Genomic DNA, 24,719 nt, shown 5'->3' with positions numbered 1-24,719 from the left:
CATATCCTGAAGGGAAGGGCAAATTCCCTTTTGCCATAGACTCGGTTCACAGATTGGGGAAAAAGCAGAATCAAATTGGCAGCAAGTCTGCCCTTCGTGCTGTCATAGTGCAGTTTATCTTGCGCATTATCAGGGATGCGGTATGGAAGGCAACGAAATCTTCGGCTTTCTTAAAGGACAATGGGATGCGGTTTATGGAAGACCTTACTCCGCTGGATAGAGAAAAACGAAAGAAGTTGTGGCCTATTGTGGAAGAAGCACGCGCAGCTGGAAAGGCTGCTTACTATGTGGGCAAGCGCTCCTACATTGATGGTATTGAAATCCGTCTGCCTGCATCTGTTGAAAAGTGAAAAGAAAAAGAAAAATCACGAATTAGTTTCTCTTTTATGAACAATTCCATTTTCCATCCAGGTTGTCGTCGTTGAACGTTTCAAACTCAACTAACTAAGTTTTCGTTTACCTATTACGTTCACTACGGATGATGCCTCTGTTACGGCTTGTGTTTTTAAATACATTTCCTTAAGGCAACCAGTTGTCACACCTTGACAGTGGTATTTTCTTTTAATATGTTCAGCTGAGCTACGGTTCTCAGGTTTATAGTACTCACTAGTTGTTGTGCTCTTTTGCACTTACTGTAACTTTTTTTGATTACTAACTTGTTCAGTATTTCTATCTCTGTTCTCTTTCTAAATGCCAGGGTTTGAGAGATTCTGTGAAACATAAATCTCTTTTTCTTTTTGGAAAGAAATACAATACAGATTTCTGTTTCTTTCAAGAGTCTCACTCAACTATAAATGACTGTAATTTTTGGAAATCACAGTGGGGAGGTGATGCATGGTTTTCTCATGGATCTGAATGCTCCGCAGGTGTTTTAACACTTTAAGAATAAGTTTTCTGGTGATCTTTTACATTACTATTGTGACCCCTGCAGGCACTTTATCTATTTGATTCTCCGGATCAGTAATATTTTCATTATTTTGTTTAACATTTATGGTTACAATTCTTTAAGTGAAAACAAAGCTTTGTTTGAAACGGCTGAAAACAAAATGCTGTTTTGGCTAAACAAATATCCATCTAGTATACTTTGTTTGGGAGGAGATTTTAATATTGCTTCAGATAATATGTTAGATCGTATGCCACCAAAAAATACCCCATATAACTTGCTATTAAAAACCTTTATGGAGAAATATGACCTAATAGACATTTGGAGGCAAAAATATCCAGACAAAAAAACCTATACTTGGTGTAATACTAATTTTTTCAGACAATCAAGAATAGATTTCTGGCTTATTTCTAAAAATGTTGATTTACATAATATTTCTGTTGACATATTTCCAACTCCTCTTATTGACCACAAAGCCATTTTCTCAATATGCAGATATCCCCTTATCACAGTTCAGAAAATCATCTTATTGGAAACTTAATAATTCTTTATTGAAAATAGAATCAGTAAAAATAGAAATTACTCGCCTCATTAAGTTTTTTTTTTTTTAAAGGCTATTACAGAAAAAAAAAAAATGCATTAATTGGGAACTTTTTAAATTTGAGGCTTCTAAATACTTAAGACACAGTTGGTAGTCACCTTGCTAAAATTCATAAAGAACAGGAAGATTACCTCACTCTTAATGGTGCCCTAGAATCAGAATTTGAATTTACCTCGGCATAGTTGAATAACAAGAGTTCAGTACATGGAAAAGACATACAGTGAGTTTCAAACTCCATTGTTTCCTCCTTCTTATATAAATCTCATTTGTTTAAAAAAACACTCGGATCTCAACGTAACACCGACTGTTACGCAACAGTCGGGATCATTAATATGTATGACCCCAATATTTGCATAATGCCAGCCCATTCGACGCATTAGACATGAAAGGCAGTATTAACGTCTGGATCTATGCACAGACAAGGTAAGCAAGCATGAACAACAGCGAAAAATGGCAGATGGAGCAATAATAACTGACATGATCCATGATATCATGATATTTTTAGTGATATTTGTAAATTGTCTTTCTAAATGTTTCATTAGCATGTTGCTAATACTGTTAAATGTGGTTAAAGTTACCATCGTTTTTTTACTGTATTCACGGAGACGAGAGTCGTTGCTATTTTCATTTTTAAACACGTGCAGTCTGTATAATTCATAAACACAACTTCATTCTTTATAAATCTCTCCAACAGTGTAGAATTAGACGTTAGCCACAGAGCATAGCATCAAACTCACACAGAATCAAACGTAACCATCTAAATAAATACTTTACTCACATAATTCGAAGCATGCATACAGCATGCGTGACGAACATCTTGTAAAGATCCATTTGAGGGTTATATTAGCTGTGTGAACTTTGTTTATGCAATGTATAGTCGAGAGCTCGTGGGGCAGAGGGAACGCATCTCTTAAAGGGGCCGTGCTGAAAAAAATCAGTGCATTGATGCCCCAAAATATGGGAATGATGCCCCAAAATAGGCAGTTAAAAAAATTAATTTAAAAAATCTATGGGGTATTTTGAGCTGAAACTTCACAGACACATTCAGGGGACACCTAGGACTTATATTACATCTTGTAAAAAAACAAAAAAACAATCTAGGGCACCTTTACAAAAAGGATCTAATAATTTCTCAGATATAGATCAAATAAATATGACAGATTTACAAAACAAATTAGACAATATCTATAGAAAAAAGGCTGAAGGAGACTTTGTAAGGTCTAGGAAAAGATGGTTAGAAGAAGGTGAACAGAATACCTCTTATTTCTTCAGACTAGAAAAAAATCAGGCTACATTAAATACTATTCATCAATTACAAATTAATAATAACATATCAAAAGACCCTAAAGAAATTTCAGAGTATTGCTCCACCTTCTACCGTAACCTATATGCATCACAATTTGACCCTAAAGCCTCTAATGACTTCCTAAATTCAGTAGGTGAGATTAAAAAAATAAATAATTTAGATAGGGATATGTGTGACCAACCTATTAGTTTAGAAGAAATAATCAATTCAATTCATAATTTAAAAAATAATAAATCTCCCTGAACTGATGGTCTAACATCTGAATTTTATAAATTATTTGCTGAGCAGCTAGCCCCTTTTCTTCTTTTAGTTTTTTTGTGAAAGTTTGTCTAGTTCCAACCTCCCATCTACTATGACTCAAGGATTAATTTCCCTTATCCCTAAGCCCAAAAAAGATTTGAATATTATCGATAATTGGAGGCCAATTAGTCTTTTGAATAATGATTATAAATGAATTGCTTCTATATTTGCTAAAAGAATTAAAAATGTCCTAGATTCTATTATAGATGAAACTCAATCAGGATTTATGAAAAATAGACATATCTCAAATAACATTAGGTTAGTATTAGATATATTAGATTATTCATATTTAATTAATGAAGATAGTTTTATCTTATTCTTGGATTTCCGTGAAGCTTTTGATACTGTGGAACATAGTTTTTTATTTTCTTCTCTAAAGGCTTTTGGATTTGGTGATTTTTTTTTTTTTTGTACAGCAGTTGAAACCCTATATAATAATGCACATTGCTCAAATAAACTAAAACATGGTACTACTTCTAGATTTGAACTAAAAAGAGGTATTAGACAGGGTTGTCCCATATATACTTATATATTCCTGCTTGTAACCCAGTTATTGTCAATGTATATTAAAAAAGTAATCTTAAGGGTATCTCAATTGCGCACAGAGAAATTATAATAAGTCAGTTAGCCGATGATACAACCCTTTTTCTAAAGAATAGTGTCCAAATTCTGTTTGCAATTTAATAATTTTTCAAGTGCTTCTGGTCTCTATCTTAATATTAATAAATGTGAACTAATGGCTGTCAAAGATTGTGATTTAACCAATATTTATAACATTCCTGTAAAAGATAGTGTAACATACTTAGGAATCATTATTGTTAAAGACCAGTTGGAAAGATGCTCTCTGAATTTTAAACCCATAATTGATAAAACTAAAAGGAAACTCAACTTCTGGCTTCAAAGAGATCTGTCTCTAAAGGGGAGAGTTCTCCTTACAAAGGCTGAAGGTATAGCAGAAAGTACAGAAAGTATTGGTGTAGCGCGACCAAAAGCTACAAGCTACCGCTGCGTCCGAAAACTGGAAAATGCTGCCTTCTGAGGACACATTAAGGTAGTAAGGCATCAAGGCATGTCCGAATCCAATGTTAGCTTCACTTCCTGTCTCATGAGATACCTTCCTCAGATCGATTTATGAAGGAAGCATGGATGTATACTTAGCTGCCTTTGATATCCCACAATCCCGTTCTTTCCATTCTGTGACAGCTGAGCTAGAAAAATAAAGATGGCGTCCGAAAGTTGCGTTTGCTGCTCAGTTTGTGTATAAATACGATTTTGACCAACATATTTCAATTTTGATATCATTTCTATCAAGAAATTACTACTGTAATAATTAAATATTTGTTTAGTTCTCACCAAAGCTCACGCTATATTGCTGTAGATCATTAAACTGTTACGCTGCCTCAGAAGTCTGTCCGAAATCAATTTCGTGAGGTACCTTCATGCACAAACGCTGCCGTAGCCTACAAGTCATTCTCTTATAAGACAGCTACCTAGGTTTTCGGACGCAGCCTACATTATGTTTTGTCTTGCGTTCTGACGAGCTCATTCATGAAGCAGCACAGCGTCTTCAGATCACGAACTAAAATCATGCAATACCACCATCTATTGTTATATAACGTGTCTTGCGGCTTTATAAGTTCGTCAGTTCATCGAGAAGAGATCACCTGATGATTATGTAAAGGACAGGAGTGGGTTCACACTGCACGAATCGATTATTAAAGGTTATAAACATGATTAAAACGCTGTCTGTGCCGAAGACTTCAAGCACATACAGGTGAATAATAGCCTTTTTAAATGGATTATTCTGCTTTATTGCAGTCTATATCAAATGTATGCAATATTATTGCAGTGGTGACCCGCCATAGTCTAATATGTCCTGTCAGTTTTATAATGAACATAAGATCACTAACTCAGTGTTTTGAGTCATTGCATTGGCAAAGCATCCGTCAACTGAACAGAAAACAACATTGCTTAGTGCGCTGATCTAATAAAATCAGTTGCTTGCTCGGGTATAAGAATGTTCACGTGAGAAGCACATGATTCGCGTAGAGGCATTTAAGATGTTAAGTCATTTTACAAATAATTGGAATAGAATTTCAAAAATATTGATACAAAAATTCTATTCTTCTACTCTGCATTTATGCTTATTTTTATTATTGCATATTTTCGTCCCATGTTGTGGTTATGGTAGCAATTTTGAGCTTGAATCCTGCATTTCTATGTAGGCAATAGAAATCACTTCTGAAACTGCAGAGTTCAATTGATCGTTGCATGAATTGGTCGTCCTCTCACATGAAAAACAAAACTTATAATACATTCAGAATTTTAATATATATAAAGCGTGCAAAGAGAGTCAGTGTGAGATATAGGAGTATTGACATTTGAGTAGCCTATATACATTTGAGTATTGTATTTTTTTATATAGTTTACAAAATAAAACACTATGCTTTGAAATCCTAATTGTAGTGCATTGCTTTGTTTAAACCCCAAACATCTTACTAAACATTCTTCATTAACAGTTATCCAGTTATTTGTAATATGCTGTCATTAAAAAAAAAAAAAAAAAAAATTAAAAGTAGTTTCAATGTTGTCACGGAATGAAGGGAGGATGCAGATGCAAGTTAAATCTCTTTAATAGAGCTTCACACCGAAGGTAGTCAGATACAACATACACAAAAACATATAACAGTCAGCAGGAGAGTGGTAACACAGGGACGTCGATGGGCGGTGAAGATCCGAGATGAGTGGTGACCGAAGAGAAGTGTCCGTGTAGTAATCCGTGAGTGAAGTCCAGAGACTAAATCCAATGAGAACACGAAAACCAGGAAGCAACGAATCAAAGTCCAGTCCAGGGAAACACACAACAAGCAACACGGGAAACAACACGCAGACACCACACAACGATCTGACAAACAAGAGACGAATGACAAGGCATTATATAGGCAGATGGTAATAGCTCACAGCTGCCGCTGATCAACAATCAGCGGCGACGCCCACACAAAACAATCAGGTGACAAACCCACACCATCACACAGACACCAGAATGAGACAGCGGATTCATGAACCGTGACAAATGTAGCTAGCTACTTTTTGATAGTAACTTGTAGTGTAGCTAACTACTTTTTCAAAAGGGTAGCTTGACTGTAGTTTAACTACTTTAATTCAAGAGTAACTTCTAGCTTGTCAAACTACAGTTTCAAAGTAGCTTCCCCAATACTGGATTTCACCACACCTTTAAGATTAATTAGATTAAACTTCACTTAAAAAAATCCCACTTCTGTCTGGAACTTTATTCCTCATTGTGTTTTTTCAAATTTTGGTGGTCTAAATTTTGTTTTGATGTGCTATTATAATATAGATAAAATCCCAGCAAAGTTATCTGCCTTTCACAAACAAATGCTCTTATCTTGGTCATTAATATATAAGCATAATTTTTCTCCTCATTATTTTATCTGGAATAACAGAAACATTCTATACAAACACAAATCTCTCTTTTTTAAGAACTGGTTTGACAATAATATTAAATTAGTTAGTCAATTATATAACCAAGAAGGAATGCTCTTTTCTTATGATGAATTCCTTTCTTATTATAAAATACCAATTACTCCAAGAGAGTTTTCAATTGTTTTTGGTTCAATTCCCTCGGGTACTCTCATGCTTTTTAGAGGTATTAATAAAAACCTTTCCCCTGACTTAATGTCTTTTGATGTTACAAAATCTTATGTTGGTAACATTTTTTTTAAGTTCTAAAAATAGAGCTATTCGTACTCTTTTCCAAAGAGAAATTGTTACTGTTCCTTATGTTGTCTCATTGGATTTCTTTACTAAATGGAAAATTGATTTGCTGGAGGAAAGTGTGGTTATTGCCACAGAAATATCATCTTAGAAATAAGATGAAAGAAATTTCATATAAGCTTATTCACAGATTTTATCCAGCAAATCATTTACAAAAATTTAAAAAAAGAATAAATGTAAATTGTATCTTTTTGTAACAAACATGAGGAAACTGCCTTACACTTATTGTGGCACTGTTCATACTCAGTTACACTATGGTGTAAGGTTAAAAAAAAAATTAACAAAAATTCAGTGTTCAAAATCTCTTTCACTCTTGTGGGAAAACATACTTTTTGGCCTTACTGATTACTCTGATCAAGAAGAACAATGCTTTTCTGTTACGGTGTACTGGTAGAAGGATGAGGCAGATACAGATTTCCACAATTATAGACACCACTTTAATAAACACAGGCAAGGAGTACCAAACATACACTTAACATAACATAAGACGGACAAGGAGTGAAAGGAATGAGTGCAATATAAAGGGAGTGAAGATCAAGTCCAGGTGCAAATGATCCGTGATGATGGGGAGATGACGAGGGAAGTGAGTGCAGGTGTGGAAACATGAGGATTCTGGGAAATGGAGTCCAGGGAACAAGGGATCTGTGACATTATCTAATAAATCTAATTATATTGTTAACCAAATTTCACATTCATAAGTGCAAAATTACTAATAAGGTACCAAACTTTATGATTTTGTTGACTGAAATATCTATATATATTGACAGTATCAGAGACTCTTTAAACAAGAAAGCTTTAAGAACTTTGAAAGCTTATGAATTTTATAATACATTCATTTGATTTGAATGTATATGATATGTGTGTATGTATGTATGTATGTATATGTCTATGTGTGTGTGTGTGTGTGTGTGTGTGTGTGTATATATATATATATATATTATCTATCTATGTTTTGTACTTTTATATTTACTCCCCCTGGCACCCTGTTTTTATTTGTTGTAATTTGTTCTTTTCGTTTTTTTCTTCTTCCTTTTGAAATTGTTTCATGGCATACTGTATGTTATTGTTCTTTGAATTAAAAAAAAAAGAAAAAAAAAAAATTCATAAACGTCCTTTAAATGCTGCGATTGCAACTTGACCCTCTTCATCTGGGTCTAATTCGGGCTCAATTTGATACAGCAATAGAGATCGCTAAGACATGTGACCAACTGGGCGGCAAAGAATTATGGGTATGTTTTTACACACACACACAACTATATGATATTAAGTGTTAGTGCATACACACACAAAGTTTTCCGTAACTTCAAGTCACTGCAGCAGGCCCAGGTCTTTTTTACAGATGGATGGGTCCAGGACCTGGAGATTGTAAAAGTGGGGCAGAAAACTGTTGTCCGTTCAAAGGTATGCTAATGTTTTAAGCACCACACTCCTCGCTCTCTCTCATCTATCTGCGTGCAGTCAGAATTCAACAAACCAGCGTGTGTGTGTGTGAGAGAGAGAGAGGTGCGGGCGCGATCAAACAGTGGAAACATAAAAACATACTCTGCAGTTTGAAAGATGTCCTGTTTGAACAAAATGACAAAGTGTTTACTTATATTTGTGTACACTCACAATAAAACACAACATTGTGCTTTATCACCCGACCAAAATCTTAAACACACACACACACACACACGCTGGTTTGTTGAATTCTGACTGCACACAGATAGATGAGAGAGAGCGAGGACGACAGTTTTCTGCCCCACTTTTACAATCTCCAGGTCCTGGACCCATCCATCTGTAAAAAAAAGACCTGGGCCTGCTGCAGCGACTTGAAGTTACTGTATAACACAGCAGGTAAACGGCATCTTGAACACTGCGTTCTTCCCTCCATGCAAAGACGTCTGGCGCCTTATGTATGTTTGTGCTGCGGATTCCCAAAATGCTTTGTGTTCAATACTGGGAATACGTCATGATGACGACACATTAGCAATCCTTATATAGACGCTATTATTTACATTTTCACTGAAATAACGAATGGTAAGGGGCGTGTCGTTTCCGGATGCTTCAGCGGATCACGATACACTGGGCCAGCTACCAAGCTGCTGACCAATCTGAGCACACTGCAAATTTCGGAGGGAGTGGCTTCATAGAAGCAGGAAGTCAAATGAGCCGTTCATATGACAGTGGAAACAGAGGTGTAGAATAAAGATAAAATATATGAAAAATATAGCGTTTTAAAAAAAAACGAAGAATTAAGACATGTTAAACTGTGCCCCAAGAATACAATCAAGCCTAGAAAAAAAAAAAAAACACTTAACCACCCATTTAAAAAAATAAAAATAAATAAGTGTGATAAAATATTTGTTGCCAAATTTTTTTTTTTTTTTTTTTTTCATTTTTATCCTAAAGCAGCATGTTTTACCAATTTTTAAAGAATAATGTTTATACACTACTGCCTATATTTATTAAAAACTAGGCCTTGCTGATCATAAATAAATACTAATCACTTATTTGCTGACAGCAGTCATTGTTAAAGTACATAAATATAAATATCAAATAAAAATTAAAGTTGCAAGCAGCGATGAAAGAGCCCTTGCACCCGGGCTCACCGCCACCTGGTGGCTTCAGGAAAACAGTGAACAGTGGGCAACATGCATGTAAGCAAGTAAATACAGGAGAATTATGGCAAAGTTATTTTGATGTGTCAGACTTGCTGGTGTGAACAGGTGGTGCATTGACTATAACTGAATATTGCCATGTAGATGTCTTCAGGCCATGACTATTATCAAACGTGAAGTTTGGAGCAGATTGAACATTGTGTATGCCTTGTGTATACAACAATTTCCTGTTTCGTGGCCTTAATTGCATACTTAAGCACTTAGCCAAGTGTTGCATGATTTAACGTGTTTCTAGCATGTTTGGTACTTCATGGCATATTTAAATGTGTTTCTGGGAGTGAATTTTAGTGTAAAGCATGCAATTTCTTGTTGCCAGCAGGTGGCGCTATGACAAACTGAATATTGGCATATAGATATCTTCAGGCCAGGACTCTAATAAAACATGTGAAGTTTGGGGCAGATCGAACATTATATACCCGAGTTACAACAACTTCCTGTTTCATGGTGAAACATCAAATTTGTCAGGCCGCCACGAACACGCCCTTCAACAAAAACTTAAGATCTTCGCAATTTAATGTTGCAAAGGCCTTTAGATTAGACTGACCAAATATGATGTTGATCTGATAAAATCTCTAGGAGGAGATTGTTAAAGTCTGGAAAATGTCTGGAAATGGCAAAAACTGCAAAAAAATATGCAGAGAAAATTCAAATATCTCACTTGCTGTTGGATTTTCAGATTTTGCTCCCAGGGATTTTTTTGTAGGTATTAGGCTGATATGTGTCTACCAAATTTCATACTTGTACATGAAACATAGAGTGAAGGGCACTTAGTTGAAATTTTGTAGGTGGCACTATCAAGCCATTTTGCCACACCTAATTCAGAAACCCATATCATTCGTAAATACCACTTATGACGTGTGTGTAAAGTTTCATGAGTTTTCGAGCATGTTTAGTGCCCTCAAAAATGCGATTCATTTCGGAGAAGAAGAAGAATTGACTGAGCAATTACAATAGGGTCCTCACACCATCGGTGCTCGGGCCCTAAAAATAAGAGAGAAAAAAGTTCTAGTTATATTTGTACCACCTAGGGTCAAAGATCCTGCATACTTGGTAAGCAACTATCTAAACTTAATCATACAATCATGTTACAGTCCATCCATTTGATTTATACTCATCCAGGTAAGTAACTGCAGTCATGAGCACAAAACATTATAGACTTTCAACAATTCCTGAAAGATAATTAAATTAAACAAAGTAAAGGGCCAAGCTCCCAACTAAAGGGAACATTATCACCATAATGGTGGCTTCAAATGGACTTTTACAACAACAAAAAAAAAGGTCTTGTTAATAATTTTTAGTTTTGTTCTAGGTAATTAAAGCTACAGTTTTTCAATAACGGAAGAATTGCTAAAAGAATGATAAATGATAATAAACAGCTGGCTGATTTTTCCATTTGTTCAAACGACATGATTCGATTCAGTTGGTAAATATGTATCAAGTCAGGTGTCCACCTTAGAGATAATAACCATATTTATAATGAAATCATCAAATTTAAAAATATGATATTAATCATATCATATAATAAAATGTCATATTTGTTTGTTACTACTGTAAAGCCATATTAAATTATTAGGGGATCTAATTAAATGCTTTCAGAATCTTTACTTTTTTAAATAATTTTGTTATTTGTTTGTATTTTTAAAATGAACATTTTAATGACAGTATATTAATTGAACACTGTTTTATTCTATTTTTTTTTTCTGTCATACCATTTGATTGCAGTGATTAATAGAATTTTATTTTGTTTCCTTCAGCTGAACCTCTCGTGCAGGTGGATGGGAAACCCAGCTGTTGTTTCTTCAAGTTCAGTCCAAAACTGATGTTTACCAAAGTCCTGAAAGCCCAGCTGTGGGTTTATCTGCGGCCACTACAGCAAACTTCCACTGTTTACCTGCAGATCCTTCGCCTTAAACCTATCACTGAGCAAGGAAGCAGACACATCCGCATCCGGTCACTCAAGATTGAGCTCAATTCTCAAGTTGGTCATTGGCAGAGCATTGATTTCAAACATGTGTTGCAGAACTGGTTCAAGCAGCCACATACAAACTGGGGCATTGATATAAACGCCTATGACGAGAGTGGCAATGACCTGGCTGTGACGTCTCTGCGGCCTGGAGAGGAGGGACTGGTAAGGACCCTTAGACCTCCTAGACTATTAAAAATAGATATTTCTGTTTAAAAAAAATGCTGTAATCCTCCATTCAAATAAATCCCAGCTTTGGCACGCCTAATCATTCTACCAGTCAGTTTTCTTATTTCAGAAGTTTAAAAATGATTTTTGGAAGAATATCCATTTTCCATAACAAGGATCCAAGGAGGAAGGATCGTGATAATGAAAAAAAAAAGAAAAAAGAAAAAAGAAAAAAAAAATCAAACAAACAAACAACAACTAAAAAAAAACATAAAATTTGTCCATACACTTGCTCAGTTTTCCAAATTCTTCTGAAGCCACATATTTTCACTGTGTGAGGAAAAAAATGAAATGTTATTGTTCACTGGTAGCTCTCAAATCTCATTACACAATCTGATCACAAACAATCATATGACATACATTTGAGACTGCTGTTTATACAAGGTACAAAGTACTAATGAAACCTGTTTCAAATTAAAATGGACTCAAATTAATCACTTCAAAGAAAGTTTTGGAGTAACAACCATTCATGTATACTTTTTTTCTGTATGTCTTCTTCCTCCCCTAATCTCCAGCAGCCATTCCTGGAGGTCAAGGTTCTTGAAACAACCAAGCGATCACGGAGGAATCTGGGTCTTGACTGTGATGAGCACTCCACAGAATCCCGCTGTTGTCGCTACCCACTCACAGTGGACTTTGAAGCTTTTGGCTGGGACTGGATCATTGCTCCTAAACGTTACAAGGCAAACTACTGCTCAGGCCAGTGTGAGTACATGTTCATGCAGAAGTACCCACATACTCATCTGGTGCAGCATGCCAATCCCAGAGGCTCAGCAGGGCCATGCTGCACACCCACGAAGATGTCTCCGATAAACATGCTCTACTTCAATGATAAACAGCAGATAATCCATGGCAAAATCCCAGGAATGGTGGTGGACCGTTGTGGCTGTTCATAGAATTGAGGATTTTTGGTTGAGCTAAGGGGAAGTGATTGAGGGAGGGTGTCAGGGATGCAGTCTAAAATCTGCTAGTCTCTACAATTTCCTTATATTTTCCTTACATTCTTTGGAAAGAATACTACATAATGTACAGAGAACAAAAACATATTTGTAGTTTCTTTCACAAGTCCAGCAGAACAGTCCAGGATAAATCCTAATATGATTTTTTTACTTTATTATTTGTATCTTGAACAATTTTGTACACACAACAAGACTTGGCTGCTTAGTTTTTATTTTTTTAATGCATTGCGCTGAGTAGCTCTGGCCACATTCAAAGAGATTCATAGGTCCAAAATTCCGCTCTGCAGCAAATATATTCTCATTGCCTGTGATTTTGCTACTTTGTGCAGTATTCCACATTCAGAGAGAATAGAAAAAAATTATTGGTGCGCTGAAGAAATGACAGGAGACACATGCACCCCACCCCCTTCACTAATGCTGCTACCACTATGGTGCGACATTCTCAATAATCTAAGCACCCTTTCATGACTTTGATCCTCTTTTTACCCTTGATCTTGTAAAAAGCAAAAGGAAAAGGGAAGAAAAAAGAAGACATTTTTTATTTTTAATACTTTTAAGGAGAAAAGGAACATATCTAATAGTGCTTTTAGCACTATTAATGTATTTCAGCAACTGCGATGCACAAAATCATCTTAAGAAAAAAATAACAAAAATAACTTATTTAAAAAGATAATGTCACACATATCTAGAGTGTCACACACAGCAATGTAATGGTAATTTGTGTAAAGATAATGTTTCCAATGAACTAAGTTTGGTTTCAGTGATTTGGATTCAGTGATTTATTGGTATCAAAAAATCAGTGTTAAAGTAAAACAAAATAATACATGTCCATGGCTATATTTACTTGCACTGAATACAGCTGAGTTTTCAGCTGTACTGAATACAGTTAAATATGGGTCCCTATGCTGACACAAGTATTTACATCAATATAAAAGAACAGATGTCACTGTGAATCACAACTATAATACTCTATCCTGTGTAGATAAGACACTTGTGTCTGCAATATAGAGAAATTTAGAGAAAAGTCATTTCATTTAACTTTTTCTGTATTTAATCAAATATCATTCCTGCCCCTTGCCAACCTTTAATGGTATAGTAAACCATTATTTGAGAGTGCTGAAAAAGCAAAGGATGGAGAGGGGGAGAAGTAGAATAGAAATCTTTTTCTATTCTTCAAAGAAGTCCCTTTGTTGAAAACAAAAGCACTATGATGTTGGATAAAAGAGGAGCCTTCTTACACTAAATCTAAGTAATATATGTGTATAACAAAAAAGAAAAAAAAAAAAGGGGGGGGGGGGTGCATATAAAAGATTATATTGGGCACTCTACTTACCAACAATAAATTTTGCACTATGGGAAGTAAATGGCAAGCGGAATCATGTTGTCTCCATTTGTATTTGACCTTTTCAAGCACAAGAATTTGTAGATGGATTTTATTATCTGACAAATGGCTAAGGAGTTTATGGCCAGCCCACTATAGTGTATCTGTTTTGATCTCTTTTGAAATCATTCTGCTGAAGCAGATACTATTAGTTGGCCTCCTCTTAGACAAACCATACCTAAAATTTCAAAACTGATCTAAGCCTGGACTTTAAAAAGGATCTGTTTTGTAATCTTATAAAATCCATAAAACTGAACTCTAATGCCTTAACATTCTAGATGACATTAATTAAGTTCTAAAGTTTTGGCAACTATTGTTTGTGATTCAAATAAAAGTGACCATGCACAATGAGAATGCAGGTCACATAAGACTGGAACTTATTGACTAACAATGAACATTTTTTTTATTTTATTTTTTATTTTTACTTGGTTCAGAATAGAAACAAGGTTATATGGGCCAGTAACTACCAGTAGGGAATTTTCAGTAAGTAATTATCTCTACTGAAAAGTAAATCAATCACAAAATAAGTAAAAACTACCTCATCAAAAGGTTTGAAGTCTTACTATAAAATGAAAATTGACAAATTTTATAGTATCTCTAGAGCTAAAATCATCTATACTTATGGTCAAACTACAAATGCATGTAATCACATCATCAAATTTTTACTCTTGCCATTCCAGTTCTGTCAATGTTGTTTAAAACATTAAGACTACTCTGTCAATGTTTTTTAGAACAATATTATTTGAATGATTTACAAGTCTTCTAAAATGTCACAGGGTCTCTATATTAAAGTCCTTTAAGGACACAAAGAAAGTATGGTAAGTATATGGAGATCACAAGCCATCACCCTAAGTTTTACGATTTTAAACTTCTGTATATTTTAATGTTCTCAGTGTTTTTTGTCATATATTAGGTGGAAAAAAAATAATTGTGACCTGTAAACGTGAAAAAAAAAAAAAAAAAAAATCCAATTGAAAACATTTTACATTACATAGTGTTGAAAGACTCTGCTTTGAAGATTTATGTACTCTTTTCAGTCGTGTTCAGTCACTCTTTATATTGTGTAGAGAAATTAATTATAAAGTAGTTTGGTTTTCATGCAAAGAAGAAAACTTGTTCATCATTATTTGTTGTTTGATCATTTTTTGTACAATAAATACTTTATTTAGCTTACAAAATGACTGCTTCTTTTTTAATACACTAGGCCAACATTTATGGTGCATCTGACAAGCTAGGAAAAGACATCCGGAGGATTATGGCTCTCTTCAATGAGCAATTAATACTTATCTACGTACTTATCTAATGTTAACAAATGAAATCTTTTGTAAAGTGTTACCACTGTTTTAAACAGCATTCCACTAACTTAATTTGTTTGTCACACCACATTTAAATGAACTAGTTGTAATGTCTCACAGGTATTTAATCCATTCGCTCAAATCACGGGTCAAAAAAAAAAAAAAAAAAAAAAAAATTATATATATATATATATATATATATATATATATATATATATATATATATATATATATATATATATATATATATATATATAAATCATAACGCCTTATGATTAATTATATATAGATCGTCCCAGGGGAATTATGCACATATATTGTGAATTAATTATAACAGATTATAATTAATTACATATATGATTAGTTTTAGCTTAGTAGTTGTCTAGAAGAACAATCCTAGTTTGTCCACCAAACTATGGGTTGCCTCAGACTATTATAAAAGAAATGTTATTCTCTGGCCACGAGAATGACTTCCTATTATAGCATTAGAGCACAATGTTGCAGGTCCAACGTAAAAGTGACTTGGTTTTCTGAATGAGCAGCAGAAACAATTGAGCATGAATATAATGTAATTAATATATGAAACTACAAATACATAGGCTAAATATACACTAAGAATACACATACTGTATATGGAAAACGAAAGTAAAGTCAAGAAAACAGAGGTGATCAAAGAACTGGCAAATTACAAACAGTTAACCTTTGACAGCCAGCAAGGAAACTCAGTTTACACAAATTTTAAAAGGTTGTTACTTTGTCTCCATTCATGACCACATTTGCATGAATTATGAAGTGTCAGATCGGAGTGTATTTTCTTCTAAGTACCGGGCAGACGTTGGGAGCAGGCCTCTCTCCTAGTCATAAGGAGTCTTGCTTGTCTTTCTTGTCTTCCTTTTCGGGGCTTTTTCTGAATCAGCTCTTTCAGGACCTTCAAGATCTCTGCAGACTCGGACATAACTACCCTCGTAGTGAGGCTGCCCTCTGCTGGCTGGGAACTGTCTTGACTCTCTGTTAAATGGTCTGTCACTGTGGTGCATGTGTGTGCCCTCTAAGGCCAGTTCTGGACAGTGATCCGAGACCGGGTAAATGGTTGGATATTTTACATTCTTTTCAGATGTAGCCTTTTGCTTAGAATAAGCTTTGTGGGCTGAATCTTGCAGCTGCTGTGTAGACATTCTCCGTGGGCAGGCCAATTCTCCCAGATGATGACTCACCGCAGGATGCAGATTTCTGAGAAATAAAGTCTTAAAGTTGAAATCTTCCTCCATTCCAGGCTCGTTACGTGCTCCGAAGTAAGCCCTTCGCATGCGGTTGTAGTACGCTTGTGCAGCCCGATTTAGGGTCAGAAAACTCTTTGATCATAGCCTGTCACAGCTGCTGGTAGTCTGATTTCACAGCTTCTGGCCGCCGATCTAGGAAGCTGCGCACATCATGGCTGGATGTGATTCAGAATAGATACAACCTGTCAAATGCATTTGTGTTGGCCACATTTTGCAACAGGAAGTCAATGTCTTGCAAATATGCTTGCACGTCAACGCCCCCTGCAGGGTTTGGGGCAAAAGTGGGAATATTCTTTGCTAGTTTGTCCAGCTCTTTGGGAGCCATGCCGTGGCTAGTGGTACGGGTTTTCTGGGGCGGCTCCCACCCCTTTGCTCCTGACCAAGGTTCTTGGATGCTGAAGGTCAAGTCAAGTCAAATTTATTTATATAGCGCTTTTTACAATTGGTAATTGTTTCAAAGCAGCTTTACATATTAGAAGCACAGAAAAAAGAGAAGTGGTTAAGAATAAGCTGTACAAGCAAGCGTGGTAATATGTAACATATATAAGATGGTGCTACATTAAGCCAATGTCGGCTGACTCCCAGGGGTGGAAAAAACCCCCTAGGAGAAAAACCCAGCGTGCTAACACTGGGAAAAAAGTCCTAGGAGGGAAAAAAACCCTTGGAAGATATATATATATATATATATATATATATATATATATATATATATATATATATATATATATATATATATAGATAGATATAGATATATATAGATAGATATAGATATAGATATATATCAAAATCTGAATTATACATTTTTATTATAGAGATTAAAAATAGATTATATATAAATATATGTAAGCGGATACAGAGATTAAAAATCTGAATTATAGATGCAGCCAGAACTGGATCTGTAGGCCCATTGTCTCCTGGGCTACGTTGTAGTCAGGTCCAGACACAGGTTCTCCATCTGATCTGGATACAGCCTGGATCCAGCACCCGGCAAACCTTAGGGTAAGCAGAGAGACTGATATTAGCGTAGATGCCATTCTTATTCTGATGTACAGGTATATCTAGTGTTACAGGAAATGTTCTCGGTTCCGGCCGACCTAATTATTGCAGCGTAACAATCCTTTAACGGATTTGAAAAATGTTAATGTATTGATAATGTGTTATGTGTATGCAAGAGCAAAGAGATGTGTTTTTAGTCTAGATTTAAACTGACAGAGTGTGTCTGCTTCCCGAACAATGCTAGGAAGATTGTTCCAGAGTTTAGGTGCTAAATAGGAAAAGGATCTGCCGCCTTCAGTTGATTTTGATATTCTGGGTATTATCAACTGGCCTGAATTCTGAGATCGCAATAGACGTGAAGGACTATAGTGCACCAAGAGCTCACTTAGATATTGGGGAGCTAAACCATTAGAGCTTTATAAGTAAGTAGCAAGATTTTAAAATCTATACGATGTTTAATAGGGAGCCAATGTAATGTTGACAGAACTGGGCTAATATGGTCATACTTTCTGGTTCTAGTAAGAACTCTAGCTGCCGCATTTTGGACCAACTGTAGTCTGTTTAAAAGCCGAGCAGAACAACCACCCAGTAGAGCATTACAGTAATCTAGTCTTGAGGTCATGAATGCATGAACCAACTGTTCCGCATTTGTCATTGAGAGCATATGTCGTGATGTAGATATATTTTTTAGATGGAAGAAGGCGGTTTTACAGATACTAGAAACATGACTTTCAAATGAAAGATTGGTATCAAAAAGCACACCCAGGTTCCTAACTGAGGACGAAGATTTAATGGAGCACCCGTCAAGTGTTAGAGAGTATTCAAGGTTTTTTCGTGAGGAAGTTTTTGGTCCAAAGATTAGGATATCAGTTTTTTTCTGAATTTAATAATAAGAAATTTCTTGTCATCCAGTTTTTAATGTCAGCTATGCATTCTGTTAGTTTTGTGAATTTATAAGTTTCGTCAGGGCGCAAGGAAATATAGAGCTGAGTATCGTCAGCGTAGCAGTGAAAACTAACACCATGCTTCCTAATTATCTCTCCTAAGGGCAGCATGTACAGAGTGAAAAGCAACGGTCCTAATACTGAGCCTTGTGGTACTCCATATTGAACTTGTGATCGATACGACATCTCTTCATTAACTACTACAGACTGATAACGGTCAGATAAGTAAGATTTGAACCATGCCAAAGTAATTCCCCTAATGCCAATATAGTTTTCAAGTCTTTTTAAAAGAATGTTGTGATCGATAGTGTCAAAAGCAGCACTGAGATCTAATAACACTAATAGAGAAATACAGCCACGATCGGATGATAAGAGTAGATCGTTTGTAACTCTAACGAGAGCAGTCTCAGTACTATGGTATGGTCTAAATCCTGACTGGAAATCCTCACAGATTCCATTTCTTTCTAAAAAGGAGCACAGTTGTGTTGAAACTGCCTTTTCTAGTATCTTTGACAGAAAAGGTAGATTCGAGATTGGCCTGTAATTTACTAAATCTCTCAGATCTAGTTGAGGTTTTTTTAATAAGAGGTTTAATAATAGCCTGCTTAAAAGTTTTTGGCATGTATCCTAGTGTTAAAGATGAATTAATTATATCAAGAAGTGGACCTACGACCTCTGGAAGCATTTCTTTCAGTAGTTTAGTCGGCATTGGGTTTAACATACATGTTGTTGATTTTGATGATTTGATAAGTTTAGATAATTCTTCCTCTCCTATAGCGGCGAATGATTCTAGTTTTACCTCAGGGACACTACAGTGCACTGTCTGAAGCGAAACTGTAGACGGTTGCATGTTTATAATTTTCTCTCTAATATTGTCAATCTTGCAAGTAAAGAAGTTCATAAAGTCATTACTGCTGTGCTCTTTGGAAACGTCAGCAGTTGAATCTCTGTTTCTAGTTAATTTAGCCACTGTGTCAAATAAATACCTAGGATTATGTTTGTTTTCTATTAAGAGATTTGAAAAATAAGTAGATCTAGCATTTCTTATAGCCGTTCTGTACTCAATCATTTTTTCTTTCCACGAAAGGCGAAAAAGTTCTAGTTTTGTTTTCTTCCAACTACGTTCAGCTTTTCTCACAGCTCGTTTTAGAGCCCGAGTGTGCTCATCATACCACGGCGTTGGATTAGTTTCCTTAATCTTCTTTAGACGTAAAGGAGCGACTGCATCTAATGTGCTGGAAAAGAGAGAGCCAATAGTTTCTGTTACAGCATCGAGTTCTTCTAAGTTGTCAGGTATACTAAGGCGATGAAACTGCTCGGGGAGATTATTTATAAAGCATCTTTAGTGGTAGAAGTGATGGTTCTACCATATTTATGGCTGGGTGGTGGTTTTGTAGCCTTGGCTAACTGTATTATACACGAGACTAAATAATGATCTGATATATCATCGCTCTGCTGTAGAAATTTCAACAGCATCAATTTCTTGGGCAGTGGGCTTTCACCCCCCTCACGAACTAGGGATTCTTGACTGGGGCACTTAGGCCCACTGGCCAGAGGAAGCTGCATGACATGCGAGTCCCCTCCCAAGTCACTTTGCAGTTTATAGGAATGCTTTAGTTCTCGATGCACAGTGTCCAGTTCATCTTTTAAATAGTCTCTTTGCTGTCTCAGAGCAATGATCTCACATCAGGCCTGTCCCTTTCTTCCAGTTCGATCTCTGCTCTTGCTAGGAGAGCTTCACCTTGCTGGAGCTTTCCAGTTAGTTCCGCTCTGGATTCCTTCTCCAACTGCTCTCTATGCCCCGTCTCCAAGTGGAGCTCTTCGAGGGCCTTTTGGAGTCTCTCAACTTCCTCCTGTAGCTCAGGGTCAGATTCATCCGCTGTCCCACGCTGATCCTGGTTCTCAAGGAGTAGCTGATCAAGGCGATGTTGGGTCTGAGCCTGATTCCTCCGAGCTTCCTTGGCCTAGAGCTTGAGTGCTACTGCTTCCAATAGGGCGTTGCTACTTTCTCTCACAGGCTCTGCCTTTACGTGAACTGAAAGAAACAAACACAGCAGAAAAGCAAAACAGAAACAGAACAAGATGGATGCAGTTAATGAGAAAAAGAACAACAAACAAATAAAAAGAAATAAAATAGAATATAAATACAATAAAACAAGAAGGGCTAGAGGGGAGAAGTGAAACTTAAGCTCTCTCTCTCAAGGGTTTATGACAGAGCCAGACGAGGGCGCTGTCGTGTTATAAAACCTAGAGGGATGGTATAGCTTAAGAGTAAAAGGGTTGGCCAATACTTAAATGATCAGAGAATATCTAATATTCTGTGGCTTTCAATAAGTGAAGGGACTGTATGTCATTAATCTAGGCCTGGGGATTGCTCAGATAAGAACTCAATGGCGAGGGCAACCTTTCCTAGACATTCCAACACTCGACTGCGGTGTCCGTGGGCACCCTGTCCCCCTTGTACCATGGTGCAACCTCACAAACAGGGACTTTTAGCACAATTGCGTACTCAGGCGAGGTGTTTGCCAAAGGCCAGATTGACTGGTCAAAATAGAGTTTTCACTGAACCCAGAGTCTGTCCCCTCAATGGGCAGTTACTCTGAATGGGCGGTTCTGCCGTGCAGAAGCCTGAACAGGGAAATTAAACCAAATTGCCTTTGTTGTCAATCTGTACTTATTGCCTCCCAGGACCTGACACACCCAACCTGCTGATGTCCCTGCATGTTGCCGGTGGTACGAGGTCAGAAATGTCCACGCCTCACGTACAGCCAGTACTGGATCGGCCAGGCCAGGTGACTCCACTCACTGGAACTCACTGAAACAGCCATCAACTCACCACCCCCGCACTAGAGGGGTACTATCTGCAAGTACACAAATGGTCACACAAACACGACTTAAATGTAAATTTAAATCTCAATTTAAATCTTGTTTAAACCAAATTTAAATAATTAAGTGTGTAGGACAAAAGAATAGGGGTCTAAAATGAGTCAGAATGAACAAGCAAAAACTAAAATAAACAGAAATAAACAATAGGGTAAAGTAAAAACAATTCATAGGCACTTAATTATAATTTGAATTAAACTTTGTTCATTTGAATTTAAATAAGTGCATAGAATAACAGAATGGGGAAAAAAAGAAAAAATATAGCTGCAAGCAGCGATGACGGGTGGCACCGCCATCCCGGTGGCCTCAGGGCAACTTAGCACAGCGGGCAATGGGTATTTAAAACAGTTAAACATAAAAGGATTTGTCAATTTCAGCAGCTGATGCTCCTATGATCACAAACCACAACAGCCACAACCATGAGATTGTTTAAATTGAGATGACTTTCATGTCATAAAATGTTAGAAGTCCATTTTAAATGAGTGCAGAATATCATCCTAATCTGACGTGTTTTTTCTCAGACAACCCCTATAAAAATTCTAGAGCAAATTACATACTGTTATTTGTGCAAACTCCACTGTGCTCCTCTGACCCTTTGGTGCGGCCACCAAAACAAACAAAGAGCTGATCCGACTGCCTGAAAGGCTGAGATCGCTCCACGTAGGTCCTCAATGCCCTGACAGGGCGGAGTAATTCCAGCTCTCGTTCATCCGTAGAGGGAGGAAGAGCAGAAAGCGAGATGACCTGCACTCTAAACGGGGTTGAGAGCATTTTGGGAACGTAGCCATGCCTGGGTTTCAGAATGACCTTAGAATCATTAAGTCCGAATTCGAGGCATGCAGGGCTCACAGAGAGGGCCTGCAAATCGCCAACATGCTTGACCGATGCTAGTGCAAGTAGCAGAGAGTTTTTTTAGCGTCAGGGACCTGAGGTCAGCTGAACGCAGCGGCTCAAAGGGGTTACTAGGTTTTTAAGGGGTTTTAGGGCCCTGAGGACCAGAGAAAGGTCCCAAGTGGGCACGGTAAGGGGACGAGGTGGATTTAATCGCCTAGAACCCCTTAAAAAATGGACAACAAGGCCGTTTCGACCCACTGATCGGCCAGCAATAGGAGCATGGAACGCTGCGATGGCTGCCACGTAAACTTTAAGCGTTGAAGGGGTGCGCCCTATATCCATTTTTCCATATATTATTGGAGGAATGACAGTATGAAGGATACGTCACTCTCCACAGGGTCTATGTTGCGTGAGGAACACCAATCAACAAAGACCGACCATTTTTGAGCATAGAGGCGTCTCGTGGACGGGGCTCTCGCCTGAGAAATGGTATTTAGAACGTCCCCGGGGAGGTTAGTCGGCTCCCATCGAGGGACTAGAGGTGTAGAGCCCAGAGCTCTGGCTGTGGGTGCCAGATCGTCCTGTTTGCCTGAGAGAGGAGATCCCGTCTCAGGGGAATCGGCCAAGGAGCTCTCGTGGAGAGCTTGAACAGCTCAGAGGACCAAACTTGGCTCCTCCAGAGCGGGGCCACTAGAAGGACTCTGTGTTGGTCTTCTCTGATGCGCCTGATGACCTGGGGGATCAGTGCGATCGGAGGAAAAGCATAAAGGAGCGTGCTGGGCCATGCGTGGGCCAGAGCATCGACTTCCTTCGAGAAAAATGTTGGGCAGTGAGAGTTGTCTTCTGAGGTGAAGAGGTCTATGTCCTCTTCCCCGAAGAACTCCCAAATCGTGAGAACCATCTGGGGGTGGAGCATGCACTCGTCTGAGGTGATGTTGCTCCGTGACAACATGTCCACACCCAGATTGGTCTTGCCAGGAATATGAGTCGCTCTGAGCGACTGAAGTCTCGGCAGAGCCCATAATCAGAAGGCGTTTCGCCAGAGCATACAAGCGGCTGGACGAGAGACCTCCCTGGTGGTTTATGTACGACACCACTGTCATGCTGTCCGATTGGACTAAGACATGGCGTCCTGTCAAGTGAGCCTGATTGAAGGGCTTTCATCACTGCTTTCATCACTGCTAGCATCTCTAGACAGTTGATATGTAGACTGTTTTCCTCGTGACTCCACGAGCCGAAGGCCGGTCTGCCCTCGCACACAGCGCCCCAACACGAGTTGGAGACGTCCGTTGAGAGCACCGTCCTTGATGAGACCACCTGCAGGGGTATTCCAAGACTGAACCAAGCAGGGTTCAACCAAGGTTTCAGGGCTAGAAGACAGGCCCGATTGACCTTGAGACATAGGTGGCCGTGCCGCCAGGCGTTTGGAGGAACCCTGAACTTCAACCAGTACTGCAGAGGCTGCATCCGAAGAAGGCAGAGCTGCAGCACCGGGGAGGCGGAAGCCATCAACCCTAGCAACCTCTGGAAAAGCTTCAGAGGGAGATAGGCTTTATTCTTGACTGTGATCAAAGCACTGTTGAATAAATGTCAAGAATACTGTTGAATATCAAATGTCAAGTCAAATAACAGTATGTAATTTGGTCTAGAATTTTTATAGGGGTTGTCTGAAGCCGAGTTCAGACACACGAAAAAAACACGAACGAATTGTATGTAGCACTTGTGAAAATAGAAGTAAGGCTGTATCTCCGCAACGCTTTATCGTATTCAGACCAAACTTGTTACCTGTCATCACAAGCATGACCTGAGGCAACATGCAGCGTTTCGGCGCAGTGTCACCTAGTGGTGCGGAGATATGAAAAATGGCTATTTTTGCCTATAACTTCTGATGGGTTTGTCCAGAAATCATAAATTTTGTCTTGTTGGATTCGGGGAATCATGCCGAGTCGAATGATATCCAATTTTCCCATATCAGACATTTTAGCCGTCGGCCATTTTGAATTTTGTGCTAAAATGCTGTATTTTACGAACACATTAGCGTATCGTTACGAAACCCGGTATGGGTCATCAGGACAATGCCCTGAAGGAGCCTGAGAAGTTTCGGACCAGCGCCACCTTGTGGTCAAAAGTTATAACAAAATTTACACAAATGCTAATAACTTTTGACTTTATTAACCGATTGTAATGAAACTGGTCTCAGTAGATTCCTTGGGTAATGCTGAAAACATAGATATCAAATTTTCCATAGTCGGCTGAAGTTCCTGTCCGCCATATTGTTTTTCTTTAAAAACCTACTTTTTCGAACTCCTCCTAGACCGTTGCTCAGATTTTCACCAAAATCGAACCATATCATCTTCAGACCATGGCGACAAAAAATTGTGGATTTCAAGTCGATACGTCAAACAGTTTTC

At 37.6% G+C, this 24,719-nt stretch overlaps 1 protein-coding gene across 1 annotated transcript in view; it reads left to right on the top strand.

Annotated features, from left to right (window-relative positions):
• The window catches only part of gdf11 (growth differentiation factor 11), a 78,720-nt gene extending 66,088 nt beyond the window's left edge, over positions 1-12,632 (top strand). The window contains exons 2-3 of the mRNA XM_067387399.1: positions 11,300-11,673; positions 12,252-12,632. Of these exons, the coding sequence (XP_067243500.1) occupies positions 11,300-11,673; positions 12,252-12,632 (755 nt within the window). The remainder of the gene's footprint in view (positions 1-11,299; positions 11,674-12,251) is intronic.
• The last annotated feature ends 12,087 nt before the right edge of the window (positions 12,633-24,719 follow it).

The sequence above is a fragment of the Chanodichthys erythropterus genome, chromosome 6 (genome assembly GCF_024489055.1).
Source record: "Chanodichthys erythropterus isolate Z2021 chromosome 6, ASM2448905v1, whole genome shotgun sequence".
Lineage (NCBI taxonomy): Eukaryota > Metazoa > Chordata > Actinopteri > Cypriniformes > Xenocyprididae > Chanodichthys > Chanodichthys erythropterus.
Note: the sequence above shows the minus strand (reverse complement) of the source record. Positions and strands in the feature narration are given on the sequence as shown.